This window comes from Salmo trutta, chromosome 25 (assembly GCF_901001165.1).
Source record: "Salmo trutta chromosome 25, fSalTru1.1, whole genome shotgun sequence".
In the NCBI taxonomy this organism is placed as follows: Eukaryota; Metazoa; Chordata; class Actinopteri; order Salmoniformes; family Salmonidae; genus Salmo; species Salmo trutta.
Window position 1 is genome coordinate 2,715,003 of NC_042981.1, and position 16,757 is coordinate 2,731,759.

The 16,757-nt window shown below is 46.0% G+C and overlaps 1 protein-coding gene across 1 annotated transcript in view; it reads right to left on the reverse strand.

Annotated features, from left to right (window-relative positions):
• Positions 1-16,757, reverse strand: part of LOC115161835 (ezrin) — a 38,511-nt gene that overhangs the window by 7,949 nt on the left and 13,805 nt on the right. The window contains exons 6-9 of the mRNA XM_029712642.1: positions 12,732-12,815; positions 10,759-10,905; positions 6,164-6,260; positions 5,538-5,701 (exon numbers count right to left, since the gene is read on the reverse strand). Of these exons, the coding sequence (XP_029568502.1) occupies positions 5,538-5,701; positions 6,164-6,260; positions 10,759-10,905; positions 12,732-12,815 (492 nt within the window). The remainder of the gene's footprint in view (positions 1-5,537; positions 5,702-6,163; positions 6,261-10,758; positions 10,906-12,731; positions 12,816-16,757) is intronic.

Here is a 16,757-nt window from a genome sequence, read left to right on the forward strand (position 1 = left end):
TATATCTTCGTCTTGTTTCGACTCCTGAGACACGGAAGCCACACAGTACAGACAGCAGTTCACAGATAAGGTGAAGGTGGGGGTACAGGATGGTGAAGGTGGGGTACAGGTGGGTGAAGGTGGAGGGGGAAGATGAGGTACAGGAGGGTGAAGGTGGGGGGTACAGGAGGGTGAAGGTGGAGGGTGAAGGTGGGGTACAGGAGGGTGAAGGTGGAGGGTGAAGATGAGGTACAGGAGGGTGAAGGTGGGGGTACAGAAGGGTGAAGGTGAGGGTACAGGAGGGTGAAGGTGGAGGGTGAAGGTGGGGGTACAGGAGGGTGAAGGTGGGGTACAGGAGGGTGAAGGTGGAGGGTGAAGGTGGGGGTACAGGAGGGTGAAGGTGGGGGTACAGAAGGGTGAAGGTGAGGTACAGGAGGGTGAAGGTGGAGGGTGAAGGTGGGGGTACAGGAGGGTGAAGGTGGGGGTACAGGAGGATGAAGGTGAGGTACAGGAGGGTGAAGGTGGGGTACAGGAGGGTGGAGTTGGGGTACAGGATGGTGAAGACGGAAGGTGAAAATGAGGTACAGTAGGGTGAAGATGGAGGGTGAAAATGAGGTACAGGAGGGTGAAGTTGGGGTACAGTAGGGTGAAGGTGGAGGGTGAAGATGAGGTACAGTAGGGTGAAGGTGTAGGTGTGGTACAGTAGGGTGAAGGTGGGGTACAGTAGGGTGAAGGTGGAGGGTGAAGGTGAGGTACAGGAGGGTGAAGGTGGAGGGTGAAGGTGGGGTACAGTAGGGTGAAGGTGTAGGGTGAAGGTGGGGTACAGGAGGGTGAAGGTGGAGGGTGAAGGTGGGGTACAGTAGGGTGAAGGTGGAGGGTGAAGGTGAGGTACAGGAGGGTGAAGGTGGAGGGTGAAGGTAGGGTACAGTAGGGTGAAGGTGGAGGGTGAAGGTGGGGTACAGTAGGGTGAAGGTGGAGGGTGAAGGTGAGGTACAGGAGGGTGAAGGTGGAGGGTGAAGGTGAGGTACAGGAGGGTGAAGGTGGAGGGTGAAGGTGAGGTACAGGAGGGTGAAGGTGGAGGGTGAAGGTGGGGTACAGTAGGGTGAAGGTGGAGGGTGAAGGTGAGGTACAGGAGGGTGAAGGTGGGGTACAGTAGGGTGAAGGTGGAGGGTGAAGGTGGGGGTACAGGAGGGTGAAGGTGGGGGTACAGGAGGATGAAGGTGAGGTACAGGAGGGTGAAGGTGGGGTACAGGAGGGTGGAGTTGGGGTACAGGATGGTGAAGACGGAAGGTGAAAATGAGGTACAGTAGGGTGAAGGTGGATGGTGAAAATGAGGTACAGGAGGGTGAAGTTGGGGTACAGTAGGGTGAAGGTGGAGGGTGAAGATGAGGTACAGTAGGGTGAAGGTGTAGGTGTGGTACAGTAGGGTGAAGGTGGGGTACAGTAGGGTGAAGGTGGAGGGTGAAGGTGAGGTACAGGAGGGTGAAGGTGGAGGGTGAAGGTGGGGTACAGTAGGGTGAAGGTGTAGGGTGAAGGTGGGGTACAGGAGGGTGAAGGTGGAGGGTGAAGGTGGGGTACAGTAGGGTGAAGGTGGAGGGTGAAGGTGAGGTACAGGAGGGTGAAGGTGGAGGGTGAAGGTAGGGTACAGTAGGGTGAAGGTGGAGGGTGAAGGTGGGGTACAGTAGGGTGAAGGTGGAGGGTGAAGGTGAGGTACAGGAGGGTGAAGGTGGAGGGTGAAGGTGAGGTACAGGAGGGTGAAGGTGGAGGGTGAAGGTGAGGTACAGGAGGGTGAAGGTGGAGGGTGAAGGTGGGGTACAGTAGGGTGAAGGTGGAGGGTGAAGGTGAGGTACAGGAGGGTGAAGGTGGGGTACAGTAGGGTGAAGGTAGTGTACAGTAAGGTGAAGGTGGAGGGTGAAGGTGAAGTACAGTAGGGTGAAGGTAGTGTACAGTAGGGTGAAGGTGGAGGGTGAAGGTGAGGTACAGGAGGGTGAAGGTGGGGGGTACAGGAGGGTGAAGGTGGAGGGTGAAGATGAGGTACAGGAGGGTGAAGGTAGTGTACAGTAAGGTGAAGGTAGTGTACAGTAAGGTGAAGGTGGAGGGTGAAGGTGAGGTACAGTAGGGTGAAGGTAGTGTACAGTAAGGTGAAGGTGGAGGGTGAAGGTGAGGTACAGTAGGGTGAAAGTAGTGTACAGTAGGGTGAAGGTGGAGGGTGAAGGTGGGGTACAGTAGGGTGAAGGTAGTGTACAGTAAGGTGAAGGTGGAGGGTGAAGGTGAGGTACAGGAGGGTAAAGGTGAGGTACAGGAGGGTAAAGATAGGGTACAGCTACAGAAGCAGGGATTGTAACTTGTGAGAGACTGAAGACACACAGCCAGCAGTTCACAAGCATCATAAACACAATTATACAGTGAAGGCAGAGCTCCGTTGGATAATAAACTTGCAACACTTTTTTTGCTTGTTTGCTGTCAAGCTGTTATATAAAGCTGTTACATAAAGGCTTGCTATAAAGCTGAGCGATGGAGCTGTAGAAATATAACCACTCTGAAATTCAAGGACGGAGTTGTGGATTCCACAGGGTCCATAAGGTAGTAAATGCTCTACATCAAGTAATAGTGACCTACAAAACCTTTGGAAAGTATTCAGACCCCTTCTTAACTTTTTCCACATTTTGTTACGTTACAGCCTTATTCTTAATTTGATTTAATCAAGTTTTCCTCGTGAATCTGCACACTATACCCCATAATGACGAAGCGAAAACAGGTTTTTAGACATTTTTGCAAATGTATTAAAAAAAAAAAAAAAAAAAAAAAAACACATATCTTATTCACTACAGTTCAAAAGTTTGGGGTCACTTAGAAATGTGAAAAATTCATCCATTAAAATAACAGCAAATTGATCAGAAATACAGTGTAGACATTGTTAATGTTGTAAATTGCTATTGTAGCTGGAAACGGCAGATTTTTTATGGAATATCTACATAGGCGTACAGAGGCCCATTATCAGCAACCATCACTCCTGTGTTCCAATGGCACGTTGTGTTAGCTAATCCAAGTTTATCATTTTATAAGGCTAATTGATCATTAGAAAACCCTTTTGAAAATATGTTAGCACTGCTGAAAACTGTAGTGCTGATTAAAGAAGCAATAAAACTGGCCTTCTTTAGACTAGTTGAGTATCTGGAGCATCAGCATTTGTGGGCTCGATTACAGGCTCAAAATGGACAGAAACAAAGAACTTTCTTTTGAATCTCGACAGCTTTACAGAAGTGGCCTCCACAGTGCATGTCAGAGCAAAAACCAAGTCATGAGGTCGAAGGAATTGTCCGTAGAGCACTGAGACAGGATTGTGTCGAGGCACAGATCTGGGGAAGGGTACCAAAACTTTTCTGCTGCATTGAAGGTCCCCAAGAACACAGTGGCCTCCATCATTATTAAATAGAAGAAGTTTGGATCCACCAAGACTCTTCCTAGAGCTGGTCGCCCGACCAAACTGAGCAGTCGGGAGAGATGGGCCTTTGTCACAGAGCTCTATTCCTTTGTGGAGATGGGAGAACCTTCCAGAAGGACAACCATCTCTGCAGCACTCCACCAATCAGGCCTTTATGGTAGAGTGGCCAGATGGAAGCCACTCCTCAGTAAAAGGTACATGACAGCCCGCTTGGAGTTTGCCAAAATGCACCTAAAGACTCTCAGACCATGAGAAACAAGATTCTCTGGTCTGATGAAACCAAGATTGAACTCTTTGGCCTGAATGCCAACCCGATCTAAAATCTCTTGAGAGACCTGAAAATAACTATGCAGTGACGCTCCCCATCCAACCTGACACCTTGAGAGGATCTACAGAGAAGAATGGGAGAAACTCCCCAAATACAGGTGTGCCAAGCTTGTAGCGTCATACCAAAGAAGACTGGAGGCTGTAATCGCTACCAAAGATGCTTCAACAAAGTACCGAGTAAAAGGTTTGAATACTTGTGTAAATGTGATATAAAATGTTTTATTTTGATAAATTAGCAAAAATGTCTAAAAGCCTGATTTTGCTTTATTATTATGGGGTTATTATTTTGTGTAGATTGATGAAGATATACAAATATTTAATACATTTTAGAAAAAGCTGTAACGTAACAAAATGTGGGAAAAGTCAAAGGGTCTGAATACTTTCCAAAGGCATGGAAAAGTATTCGTCCCTGTGGCTCAGTTGGTAGCGCATGGTGTTGTCAACACCAGGGTTGTAGGTTCGATTCCCACGGGGGCCCAGTACAAAAATGTATGAAATGTATGCCTTCACTACTGTAAGTTGCTCTGGATAAGAGCGTCTGCTAAATGACTTAAATGCATGTATCCACCTACAGCAATTATCATACACATGTCAGTAAAGCAGTCTGTTTTACTCCTGTGTATACAGGTGAAGGTGTGGTCCTGTGTACAGGTCTATACAGGTGAAGGTGTGGTCCTGTGTACAGGTGAAGGTGTGGTCCTGTATACAGGTGAAGGTGTGGTCCTGTGTACAGGTCTATACAGGTGAAGGTGTGGTCCTCTGTACAGGTCTATACAGGTGAAGGTGTTGTCCTGTGTACAGGTGAAAGTGTGGTCCTGTGTACAGGTGAAGGTGTGCTCCTGTGTACAGGTGAAGGTGTTGTCCTGTGTACAGGTCTATACAGGTGAAGTTGTGGTCCTGTGTACAGGTGTGTACAGGTGAAGGTGTGGTCCTGTGTACAGGTCTATACAGGTGAAGGTGTGGTCCTCTGTACAGGTCTATACAGGTGAAGGTGTGGTCCTCTGTACAGGTCTATACAGGTGAAGGTGTGCTCCTGTGTACAGGTGTATACAGGTGAAGGTGTGGTCCTGTGTACAGGTCTATACAGGTGAAGGTGTGGTCCTGTGTACAGGTGTATACAGGTGAAGGTGTGGTCCTGTGTACAGGTCTATACAGGTGAAGGTGTGGTCCTGTGTACAGGTGTATACAGGTGAAGGTGTGGTCCTGTGTACAGGTGATGGTGTGCTCCTGTGTACAGGTGAAGGTATGGTCCTGTGTACTGGTGTGTACAGGTGAAGGTGTGGTTCTGTGTACAGGTCTATACAGGTGAAGGTGTGGTCCTGTGTACAGGTGTGTACAGGTGAAGGTGTGGTCTGGTGTACAGGTGTGTACAGGTGAAGGTGTGGTCCTGTGTACAGGTGTATACAGGTGAAGGTGTGGGCCTGTGTACAGGTGTGTACAGGTGAAGGTGTGGTCCTGTGTACAGGTGTGTACAGGTGAAGGTGTGGTTCTGTGTACAGGTGTGTACAGGTGAAGGTGTGTACAGGTGAAGGTGTGGTCCTGTGTACAGGTCTATACAGGTGAAGGTGGGGTCCTTTGTACAGGTGTGTACAGGTGAAGGTGTGGTCCGGTGTACAGGTATGTACAGGTGAAAGTGTGTACAGGTGAAGGTGTGGTCCTGTGTACAGGTGTATACAGGTGAAGGTGTGGTCCTGTGTACAGGTGTGTACAGGTGAAGGTGTGGTCCTGTGTACAGGTGTGTACAGGTGAAGGTGTGTACAGGTGAAGGTGTGGTCCTGTCTCTCACCTTTCCATCTGTTTCTGATGTTTCTCCTCCCTGGCCTTAGTCTTCATCTGCTGCACCTCGATGTTGTCCGGCTTCCTGCGTTTCATGTATAGCTCATGGTTCCCCATGCACAGAGCCAGGATGCGCTTATTCATGCCCAGACGAGGGGCGTAGAACACAAAATCCTGAGAACATATGTTGGGTTTTATTAAATCTCTCTCAATCTCAATCTCTCTCTCAGTCTCTCTCTCGATCTCAATCGCTCTCTCTCTCTCGCTCTCTCTCTCTCGCTCTCTCTCTCTCGCTCTCTCACTCGCTCAATCGCTCGCTCTCTCTCTCTCGCTCTCTCACTCGCTCAATCGCTCGCTCTCTCTCTCTCGCTCTCTCACTCGCTCAATTGCTCTCTTGCTCTCAATCGCTCGCTCTCTCTCTCTCTCTCTCTCTCTCTCTCTCTCTCTCTCTCTCTCTCTCTCTCTCGCTCTCTCTCTCTCTCTCTCTCTCTCGCTCTCTCTCTCTCTCTCTCTCTCTCTCACACACAGACACTTGTTTACACTCTCTCGTTCTCTGAAATGATATACTGAACAAGACCTGAGGCTTACGGCAGTAACTGGACTGACATGAACAGAATATTCTAGTAGAGGACTCACGGGAGCTTTCTTATCAATGGGCTTGATGATGAACTTTTTATCATTGAATGAAATGTTCCTAATTTCACTCCAGGGAAACCCGATCTTTGGAGTCAGTCTGGAACAGAGAACAAATGTCAACATTCAGCAGTTAAAAACAAGTGCAAACAAAGCGTTGTGTGACTCCTTTAAGTACTACTAATATCATGACGTAATCAATACTGTTTTAGAGGACTCAGGAGAGAACTAGGATAACGACCTCCCCGTAACATCGACAACCCGCCGGTCATGTTTGATGCTAGCTGACAGTAGGCTAGGGACTGACAGGAGAAGTAGATTACAGTTAACAGGCGAAGACTAGAGGTGGAGTAGAGGTGGAGTAGAGGTGGAGTAGAGGTAGAGTAGAGGTGGAGTAGAGGTAGAGGTAGAGTAGAGGTAGAGTAGAGGTGGAGTAGAGGTAGAGGTAGAGTAGAGGTAGAGTAGAGGTGGAGTAGAGGTAGAGGTAGAGTAGAGGTAGAGTAGAGGTAGAGGTAGAGTAGAGGTAGAGTAGAGGTGGAGTAGAGTAGAGGTAGAGTAGAGGTAGAGTAGAGGTAGAGTAGAGGTAGAGTAGAGTAGAGTAGAGTAGAGGTAGAGTAGAGGTAGAGTAGAGGTAGAGTAGAGGTAGAGGTAGAGTAGAGGTAGAGGTAGAGTAGAGGTAGAGTAGAGGTAGAGGTAGAGTAGAGGTAGAGTAGAGGTAGAGTAGAGGTAGAGTAGAGGTAGAGTAGAGTAGAGGTAGAGTAGAGGTAGAGTAGAGGTAGAGGTAGAGTAGAGGTAGAGTAGAGGTAGAGGTAGATGCGATGTAGAGTAGAGTAGAGTAGAGTAGAGTAGAGTAGAGGTAGAGGTAGAGGTAGAGGTAGAGTAGAGTAGAGTAGAGGTAGAGTAGAGTTAGAGGTAGAGGTAGAGGTAGAGTAGAGGTAGAGGTAGAGGTAGAGGTAGATGTAGAGTAGAGTAGAGGTAGAGGTAGAGAGTAGAGTAGAGGTCGAGTAGAAGTAGAGGTAGAGGTAGAGTAGAGGTAGAGGTAGAGTAGAGGTAGAGGTAGAGTAGAGGTAGAGTAGAGGTAGAGGTAGAGGTAGAGGTAGAGGTAGAGGTAGAGGTAGAGTAGAGTAGAGGTAGAGTAGAGTAGAGGTAGAGTAGAGGTAGAGGTAGAGGTAGAGGTAGAGGTAGAGGTAGGGTAGAGGTAGAGGTAGAGTAGAGGTGGAGTAGAGGTAGAGTAGAGTAGAGGTAGAGTAGAGTAGAGGTAGAGTAGAGTAGAGGTAGAGTAGAGGTAGAGGTAGAGTAGAGGTAGAGTAGAGTAGAGTAGAGTAGAGTAGAGTAGAGGTAGAGGTAGAGTAGAGGTAGAGTAGAGGTAGAGGTAGAGGTAGAGGTAGAGTAGAGGTTAGAGTAGAGGTAGAGTAGAGGTAGAGGTAGAGGTAGAGTAGAGGTAGAGTAGAGGTAGAGGTAGATGCGATGTAGAGTAGAGTAGAGTAGAGTAGAGTAGAGGTAGAGGTAGAGGTAGAGGTAGAGGTAGAGTTAGAGGTAGAGTAGAGGTAGAGGTAGAGTAGAGGTAGAGTAGAGTAGAGTAGAGTAGAGGTAGAGTAGAGGTAGAGTAGAGGTAGAGGTAGAGTAGAGTAGAGGTAGAGTAGAGGTAGAGGTAGAGGTAGAGGTAGAGGTAGAGTAGAGGTAGAGTAGAGGTAGAGGTAGAGTAGAGAGTAGAGGTAGAGTAGAGGTAGAGTAGAGGTAGAGTAGGTAGAGGGTAGAGGTAGAGTAGAGGTAGAGGTAGAGTAGAGGTAGAGGTAGAGTAGAGGTAGAGGTAGAGTAGAGGTAGAGGTAGAGTAGAGGTAGAGTAGAGGTAGAGTAGAGTAGAGGTAGAGTAGAGGTAGAGGTAGAGGTAGAGTAGAGGTAGAGGTAGAGTAGAGGTAGAGGTAGAGTAGAGGTAGAGGTAGAGTAGAGGTAGAGGTAGAGGGTAGAGTAGAGGTAGAGGTAGAGGTAGAGAGGTAGAGTAGAGTAGAGGTAGAGTAGAGGTAGAGGTAGAGGAGTAGAGTAGAGGTAGAGGTAGAGGTAGAGGTAGAGGTAGAGGTAGAGTAGAGGTAGAGTAGAGTAGAGGTAGAGTAGAGGTAGAGGTAGAGGTAGAGTAGAGTAGAGGTAGAGGTAGAGGTAGAGTAGAGGTAGAGGTAGAGGTAGAGGTAGAGGTAGAGTAGAGGTAGAGTAGAGGTAGAGGTAGAGTAGAGGTAGAGTAGAGGTAGAGGTAGAGGTAGAGTAGAGGTAGAGGTAGAGTAGAGGTAGAGTAGAGGTAGAGTAGAGGTAGAGGTAGAGGTAGAGGTAGAGTAGAGGTAGAGGTAGAGGTAGAGGTAGAGTAGAGGTAGAGGTAGAGGTAGAGTAGAGGTAGAGGTAGAGTAGAGGTAGAGTAGAGGTAGAGGTAGAAGGTAGAGTAGAGTAGAGGTAGAGGTAGAGGTAGAGGTAGAGGTAGAGTAGAGGTTGAGTAGAGGTAGAGTAGAGGTAGAGTAGAGGTAGAGGTAGTAGAGGTAGAGTAGAGGTAGAGTAGGTAGAGTTAGAGGTAGAGGTAGAGTAGAGGTAGAGTAGAGGTAGAGTAGAGGTAGAGGTAGAGGTAGAGGTAGAGGTAGAGGTAGAGGTAGAGGTAGAGGTAGAGGTAGAGGTAGAGTAGAGGTAGAGGTAGAGGTAGAGGAGAGGTAGAGGTAGAGTAGAGGTAGAGTAGAGGTAGAGTAGAGGTAGAGTAGAGGTAGAGGTAGAGGTAGAGGTAGAGGTAGAGGTAGGTAGAGGTAGAGTAGAGGTAGAGTAGAGGTAGAGGTAGAGGTAGAGGAGAGGTAGAGGTAGAGGTAGAGTAGAGGTAGAGGTAGAGGTAGAGTAGAGTAGAGTAGAGTAGAGGTAGAGTAGAGGTAGAGTAGAGGTAGAGTAGAGGTAGAGTAGAGTAGAGGTAGAGTAGAGGTAGAGGTAGAGTAGAGTAGAGGTAGAGGTAGAGGTAGAGGTAGAGTAGAGGTAGAGTAGAGGTAGAGGTAGAGGTAGAGTAGAGGTAGAGTAGAGGTAGAGTAGAGGTAGAGTAGAGGTAGAGTAGAGGTAGAGGTAGAGTAGAGGTAGAGTAGAGGTAGAGGTAGAGGTAGAGGTAAAGGTAGAGGTAGAGTAGAGGTAGAGTAGAGGTAGAGTAGAGGTAGAGGTAGAGTAGAGGTAGAGTAGAGGTAGAGGTAGAGGTAGAGGTAGAGTAGAGGTAGAGTAGAGGTAGAGGTAGAGGTAGAGGTAGAGTAGAGTAGAGTAGAGGTAGAGTAGAGGTAGTAGGAAGAAGGTAGAGGTAGAGTAGAGGTAGAGTAGAGGTAGAGGTAAGGTAGAGGTAGAGGTAGAGTAGAGGTAGAGGTAGAGGTAGGGTAGAGTAGAGTAGAGGTAGAGGTAGAGGTAGAGGTAGAGGTAGAGGTAGAGTAGAGGTAGAGTAGAGGTAGAGGTAGAGTAGAGGTAGAGTAGAGGTAGAGGTAGAGTAGAGGTAGAGTAGAGGTAGAGTAGAGGTAGAGTAGAGGTAGAGTAGAGGTAGAGTAGAGGTAGAGGTAGAGGTAGAGGTAGAGTAGAGGTAGAGTAGAGGTAGAGTAGAGGTAGAGGTAGAGTAGAGGTAGAGGTAGAGTAGAGGTAGAGTAGAGTAGAGGTAGAGGTAGAGTAGAGTAGAGGTAGAGTAGAGGTAGAGTAGAGGTAGAGTAGAGTAGAGGTAGAGTAGAGGTAGGTAGAGGTAGAGGTAGAGGTAGAGTAGAGTAGAGGTAGAGTAGAGGTAGAGTAGAGGTAGAGTAGAGGTAGAGGTAGAGGTAGAGGTAGAGGTAGAGTAGAGTAGAGGTAGAGTAGAGGTAGAGTAGAGGTAGAGGTAGAGTAGAGGTAGAGGTAGAGTAGAGTAGAGTAGAGGTAGAGTAGAGGTAGAGTAGAGGTAGAGGTAGAGTAGAGGTAGAGTAGAGTAGAGGTAGAGGTAGAGTAGAGGTAGAGTAGAGTAGAGGTAGAGTAGAGGTAGAGGTAGAGTAGAGGTAGAGTAGAGGTAGAGGTAGAGTAGAGGTGGAGTAGAGGTAGAGTAGAGGTAGAGTAGAGGTAGAGTAGAGTAGAGTAGAGGTAGAGTAGAGTAGAGGTAGAGTAGAGTTAGAGTAGAGGTAGAGGTAGAGTAGAGGTACAGGTAGAGTAGAGGTAGAGTAGAGGTAGAGGTAGAGTAGAGGTAGAGGTAGAGGTAGAGTAGAGGTAGAGTAGAGTAGAGGTAGAGTAGAGGTAGAGGTAGAGTAGAGGTAGAGTAGAGGTAGAGGTAGAGTAGAGGTAGAGTAGAGTAGAGGTAGAGTAGAGGTAGAATAGAGTAGAGTAGAGTAGAGTAGAGTAGAGGTAGAGTAGAGTAGAGTAGAGTAGAGGTAGAGGTAGAGTAGAGGTAGAGTAGAGGTAGAGTAGAGGTAGAGGTAGAGTAGAGGTAGAGTAGAGGTAGAGTAGAGGTAGAGGTAGAGTAGAGGTAGAGGTAGAGTAGAGGTAGAGTAGAGGTAGAGGTAGAGGTAGAGTAGAGGTAGAGGTAGAGGTAGAGTTAGAGTAGAGTAGAGGTAGAGTAGAGGTAGAGGTAGTCAGTCATTCAGTCAGATGTTTACCTGTCGTCCTTCTCGTAGATGTTGAGTCCCAGGGCATCTACCCCGAGCCACAGCTCTGTCCCCTTCCTGTTCTTAATGTCAAAGAAGTTGACTCCATACATCTCCAAGTCCTGGGCGATCTTTAGATACTCCAGCATAGCATCCTCCCTGTTCACAAAGCATCAATGGAATCCTAACTGTAATTGGTGGAAAAGGACTGAATCCTAACTGTAATTGGTGGAAAAGGTCTGAATCCTAACTGTAATTGGTGGAAAAGGTCTGAATCCTAACTGCAATTGGTAGAAAAGGTCTGAATCCTAACTGTAATTGGTGGAAAAGGCCTGAATCCTAACTGTAATTGGTGGAAAAGGTCTGAATCCAAACTGTAATTGGTGGAAAAGGTCTGAATCCTAACTGTAATTGGTGGAAAAGGCCTGAATCCTAACTGTAATTGGTGGAAAAGGCCTGAATCCTAACTGTAATTGGTGGAAAAGGTCTGAATCCAAACTGTAATTGGTGGAAAAGGTCTGAATTCAAACTGTAATTGGTGGAAAAGGTCTGAATCCTAACTGTAATTGGTGGAAAAGGTCTGAATCCTAACTGTAATTGGTGGAAAAGGCCTGAATCCTAACTGTAATTGGTGGAAAAGGTCTGAATCCTAACTGTAATTGGTGGAAAAGGTCTGAATCCTAACTGTAATTGGTGGAAAAGGCCTGAATCCTATCTGTAATTGGTGGAAAAGGCCTGAATCCTAACTGTAATTGGTGGAAAAGGCCTGAATCCTAACTGTAATTGGTGGAAAAGGTCTGAATCCTAACTGTAATTGGTGGAAAAGGTCTGAATCCTAACTGTAATTGGTGGAAAAGGCCTGAATCCTAACTGTAATTGCTGGAAAAGGCCTGAATCCTAACTGTAATTGGTGGAAAAGGTCTGAATCCAAACTGTAATTGGTGGAAAAGGTCTGAATCCTAACTGTAATTGGTGGAAAAGGTCTGAATCCTAACTGTAATTGGTGGAAAAGGCCTGAATCCTAACTGTAATTGGTGGAAAAGGTCTGAATCCTAACTGTAATTGGTGGAAAAGGTCTGAATCCTAACTGTAATTGGTGGAAAAGGTCTGAATCCTAACTGTAATTGGTGGAAAAGGCCTGAATCCTAACTGTAATTGCTGGAAAAGGCCTGAATCCTAACTGTAATTGGTGGAAAAGGTCTGAATCCTAACTGTAATTGGTGGAAAAGGCCTGAATCCAAACTGTAATTGGTGGAAAAGGCCTGAATCCTAACTGTAATTGGTGGAAAAGGCCTGAATCCTAACTGTAATTGCTGGAAAAGGTCTGAATCCTAACTGTAATTGGTGGAAAAGGTCTGAATCCTAACTGTAATTGGTGGAAAAGGCCTGAATCCTAACTGTAATTGCTGGAAAGGGCCTGAATCCTAACTGTAATTGGTGGAAAAGGTCTGAATCCTAACTGTAATTGGTGGAAAAGGCCTGAATCCGAACTGTAATTGGTGGAAAAGGTCTGAATCCTAACTGTAATTGGTGGAAAAGGTCTCAATCCTAACTGTAATTGGTGGAAAAGGCCTGAATCCTAACTGTAATTGCTGGAAAAGGCCTGAATCCTAACTGTAATTGGTGGAAAAGGTCTCAATCCTAACTGTAATTGGTGGAAAAGGCCTGAATCCTAACTGTAATTGCTGGAAAAGGCCTGAATCCTAACTGTAATTGCTGGAAAAGGCCTGAATCCTAACTGTAATTGGTGGAAAAGGCCTGAATCCGAACTGTAATTGGTGGAAAAAGCCTGAATCCTAACTGTAGAAGTTAGCAGTACATACAGTACTCAATATCTATATGCTTCTTAGGACATATACACCTATACAGTAGTACACTATTTCACTAATATGTTATTGTGTGTGTGTGTGTGTGTGTGTGTGTGTGTGTGTGTGTGTGTGTGTGTGTGTGTGTGTGTGTGTGTGTGTGTAAGCGTTCACACTCACTTGAGCATAGCTCTGTGTTCCTCGTGCCAGGTCTGGATCCGCTGTTCCCACTGTTCTTTAGACAGCTTGTGTTGATCCAGCACTCTGAGAGAAGAAGAAGAAGAAGACTTTATTGGTCCATTTTCTTTTCAGTCAGGAAATGTGTCTTCTGCCTTCGGAAACTATTCAGACCCTTTGACTTTTTCAAAAAATTTTAGAATTAATAAAAAAACATCCTCATCAATTTAGACAATACCCCATAATGACAAAGTGAAAACAGGCTTTTAGAAATTTTGGGAAATTTATTACAAATAAAAAACAGAAATGCCTTATTTTCGTAACTATTCAGACCCTTTGCTATGAGACTCTAAATTGAGCTCAGGTGCATCCTGATTCCATTGATCATCCTTGAGGTGTTTCTACAACTTGATTGGAGTCCACCTGTGGTAACTTCAATTGATTGGACATGATTTGGAAAGGCACACACCTGTCTATATAAGGTCCCACAGTTGACAGTGCATGTCAGAGCAAAGTCATGAGGTCGAAGGAATTGTCCGTAGAGATCCGAGACAGGATTGGGTCGAGACACAGATCTGGGGAATTGTAACAAAACATTTCCGCAGCATTGAAGGTCCCCAAGAATAGACTGACCTCCATCATTCTTAAATGGAAGAAGTTTGGAACCACCAAGACTCTTCCTAGAGCTGGCTGCCGTACTGAGCAATCGGGGTAGAGAGGCCTTAGTCAGGGAGGTGACCAAGAACCTGATGGCCACTCTGACAGAGCTCCAGAGTTCCTCTGTGGAGATGGAAGAACCTTCCAGAAGAACAACCATCTCTGCAGCACTCCACCAATCAGGCCTTTATGATAGAGTGGCCAGACGGAAGCCTCTCCTCAGTAAAAGGCACGACAGCCCGCTTGGAGTTTGCCAAAAGGCACCTAAAGATTCTCAGACCATGAGAAAAAAGATTTTCTGGTCTGATGAAACCAAGATTGAACTCTTTGGCCTGAATTTCAAGTGTCGCGTCTGGAGGAAAGCTGGCATCATCCCTACGGTGAAGCATGGTGGTGGCAGCATCATAAGCTTTGTGGATTTTTTTTAGCGGCAGGGACTGGGGGACTAGTCAGGATTGAGGGAAAGATGAACAGTACAAAGTACAGAGAGATCCTTGATGAAAACCTGCTCCAGAGCGCTCAGGAAGCGCTCAGGACTGGGGAGAAGGTTCACCTTCCACCAGGACAACGACCCTAAGGACACAGCCAAGACAATGCAGGAGTGGCTTCGAGACAAGTCTCTGAATGTCCTTGAGTGGCCCAGCCAGAACCCGGACTTGAACCCAGTTGAACATCTTCTGGAGAGACCTGAAAATATCTGTACAACGACGCTCCCCATCCAACCTGACACCTTGAGAGGATCTGCAGAGAAGAATGGGAGAAACTCCCCAAATACAGGTGTGCCAAGCTTGTAGCGTCATACCCAAGAAGACTCGAGGCTGTAATCGCTGCCAAAGGTGCTTCAACAAAGTACTGAGTAAAGGGTCTGAATACTTATGTAAATTTCAGTTTTTTATTTTGAATAAAATTGTTAACCTTTATAAACTGTTTTTGCTTTGTCATTATGGGGAATTGTGTGTAGAATGATGAGGGGAAAAAACAAGTTAATCCATTTTAGAATACGGCCGTAACGTAAAACAAAATGTGGAAATAGTCAATGGGTCTGAATACTTTCCGAATGCACTGTATGTGTATTTATTATGGATCCCCATTAGTTCCTGCCAAGGCAGCAGCTACTCTTCCTGGGGTTTATTTTGGATCCCATTAGTTCCTGCCAAGGCAGCAGCTACTCTTCCTGGGGGTTTATTATGGATCCCCATTAGTTCCTGCCAAGGCAGCAGCTACTCTTCCTGGGGTTTATTATGGATCCCATTAGTTCCTGCCAAGGCAGCAGCTACTCTTCCTGGGGTTTATTATGGATCCCATTAGTTCCTGCCAAGGCAGCAGCTACTCTTCCTGGGGGTTTATTAGGGATCCCCATTAGTTCCTGCCAAGTCAGCAGCTACTCTTCCTGGGGTTTATTATGGATCCCCATTAGTTCCTGCCAAGGCAGCAGCTACTCTTCCTGGGGGTTTATTATGGATCCCCATTAGTTCCTGCCAAGGCAGCAGCTACTCTTCCTGGGGTTTATTATGGATCCCCATTAGTTCCTGCCAAGGCAGCAGCTACTCTTCCTGGGGTTTATTATGGATCCCCATTAGTTCCTGCCAAGGCAGCAGCTACTCTTCCTGGGGGTTTATTATGGATCCCCATTAGTTCCTGCCAAGGCAGCAGCTACTCTTCATGGGTGTCCAAGCTGTGTGCAGGTATTTTAAGGAGACAGCTCGGTCAACACCTCTTACAAAAACAAGTAGTGATGATGTCAATCTCTCTTCCACTTTGAGCCATGAGAGAATTACATGCATATTATTAATATCAGCTCTCTGTGTACATCCAAGGGCCAGGCATGCTGCCCTGTTCTGAGCCAACTGCAATTTTCCCCAAGTCCCTCTCTGTGGCACCTGGCAACCCTACTGAACAGGTGTGACAAACTAGGGCCTGTAGGACCTGCCTTGTTGATAGTGCTGTTAAGAAGGTAGAAACTAGGGCCTGTAGGACCTGCCTTGTTGATAGTGTTGTTAAGAAGGTAGAAACTAGGGCCTGTAGGACCTGCCTTGTTGATAGTGTTGTTAAGAAGGTAGAAACTAGGGCCTGTAGGACCTGCCTTGTTGATAGTGTTGTTAAGAAGGTAGAAACTAGGACCTGTAGGACCTGCCTTGTTGATAGTGTTGTTAAGAAGGCAGAGCAGCGCTTTATTACGGACAGACTTCTCCCCATCTTAGCTACTGTTGATTCAATATGTTTTGACCATGACAGTTCACAATCCAGGATTACTCCAAGCAGTTTATTCACCTCAACTTGCTCAATTTCCACATTATTCATTACAATATTTAGTTGAGGTTAAGGATTTAGTGAATGATTTGTCCCAAATACAATGCTTTTAGTTTTGGAAATATTTAATACTAACTTATTCCTTGCTACCCATTCCAGTCATTGTAGTAGCTGACGTGTATAGTGTTGAGTCATACGCATACATTGACACTCTGGCTTTACTCAAAGCCAGTGGCATGTTGTTAGTAAAGATTGAACAAAGTAAGGGGCCTAAACAGCTACCCTGGGGAATTCCTGATTCTACCAGGATTATGTTGGAGAGGCTTCCATTAAAGAACACCCTCTGTGTTCTGTTAGACAGGTAACTATTTATCCACAATATAGCAGGGGGTGTAAAGCCATTATAGCACGGGGTGTAAAGCCATTGCACATACGTTTTTCCAGCAGCAGACTATGATCGATAATGTCAAAATCTGCCCTGAAGTCTAACAAAACAGCCCCCACAATCATTGTATCATCAATTTCTCTCAGCCAATCACCAGTCATTTGTGTAAGTGCTGTGCTTGTTGAGTGTCCTTTCCTTTAAGCGTGCTGAAAATCTGTTGTCAATTTGTTTACTGTAAAATAGCATTGTATCTGGTCAAACACCATTTTTCCAGAAGTTTAACTAAGGGTTCGTAAGTTTTTTATTGAGTGGGGAGCTTGATGAAAGCCAGTCAATATTTAAATCACCCAGAAAATATACTTCTCTGTTGATATCACATACTGTAGGTTTTCGTGAGGCTGTGTAGACATGCACACCTTACCTCAAGCACGTCTTATTGTAATATAACACCTTACCTCAAGCACAGACAGCATGTCATAAATATAACACACCATACACCTGTTTCAAGTGATGCTAATTTTGCCATAAAATAACAGGAAGTGAGAACACTTGAGTTTGAAGTTGGCGTCTTGGTATTAGATATATATATATTAGATATATGGGTATTAATTATGTAGTGAACAAGTCATACAGCCACCATCTGGAGATCATCCACCCCCCTGTTCCATCTGGAGGTTCATCCACCCCCCTGTTCCATCTGGAGGTTCATCCACCCCCTGCTCCATCTGGAGGTTCAT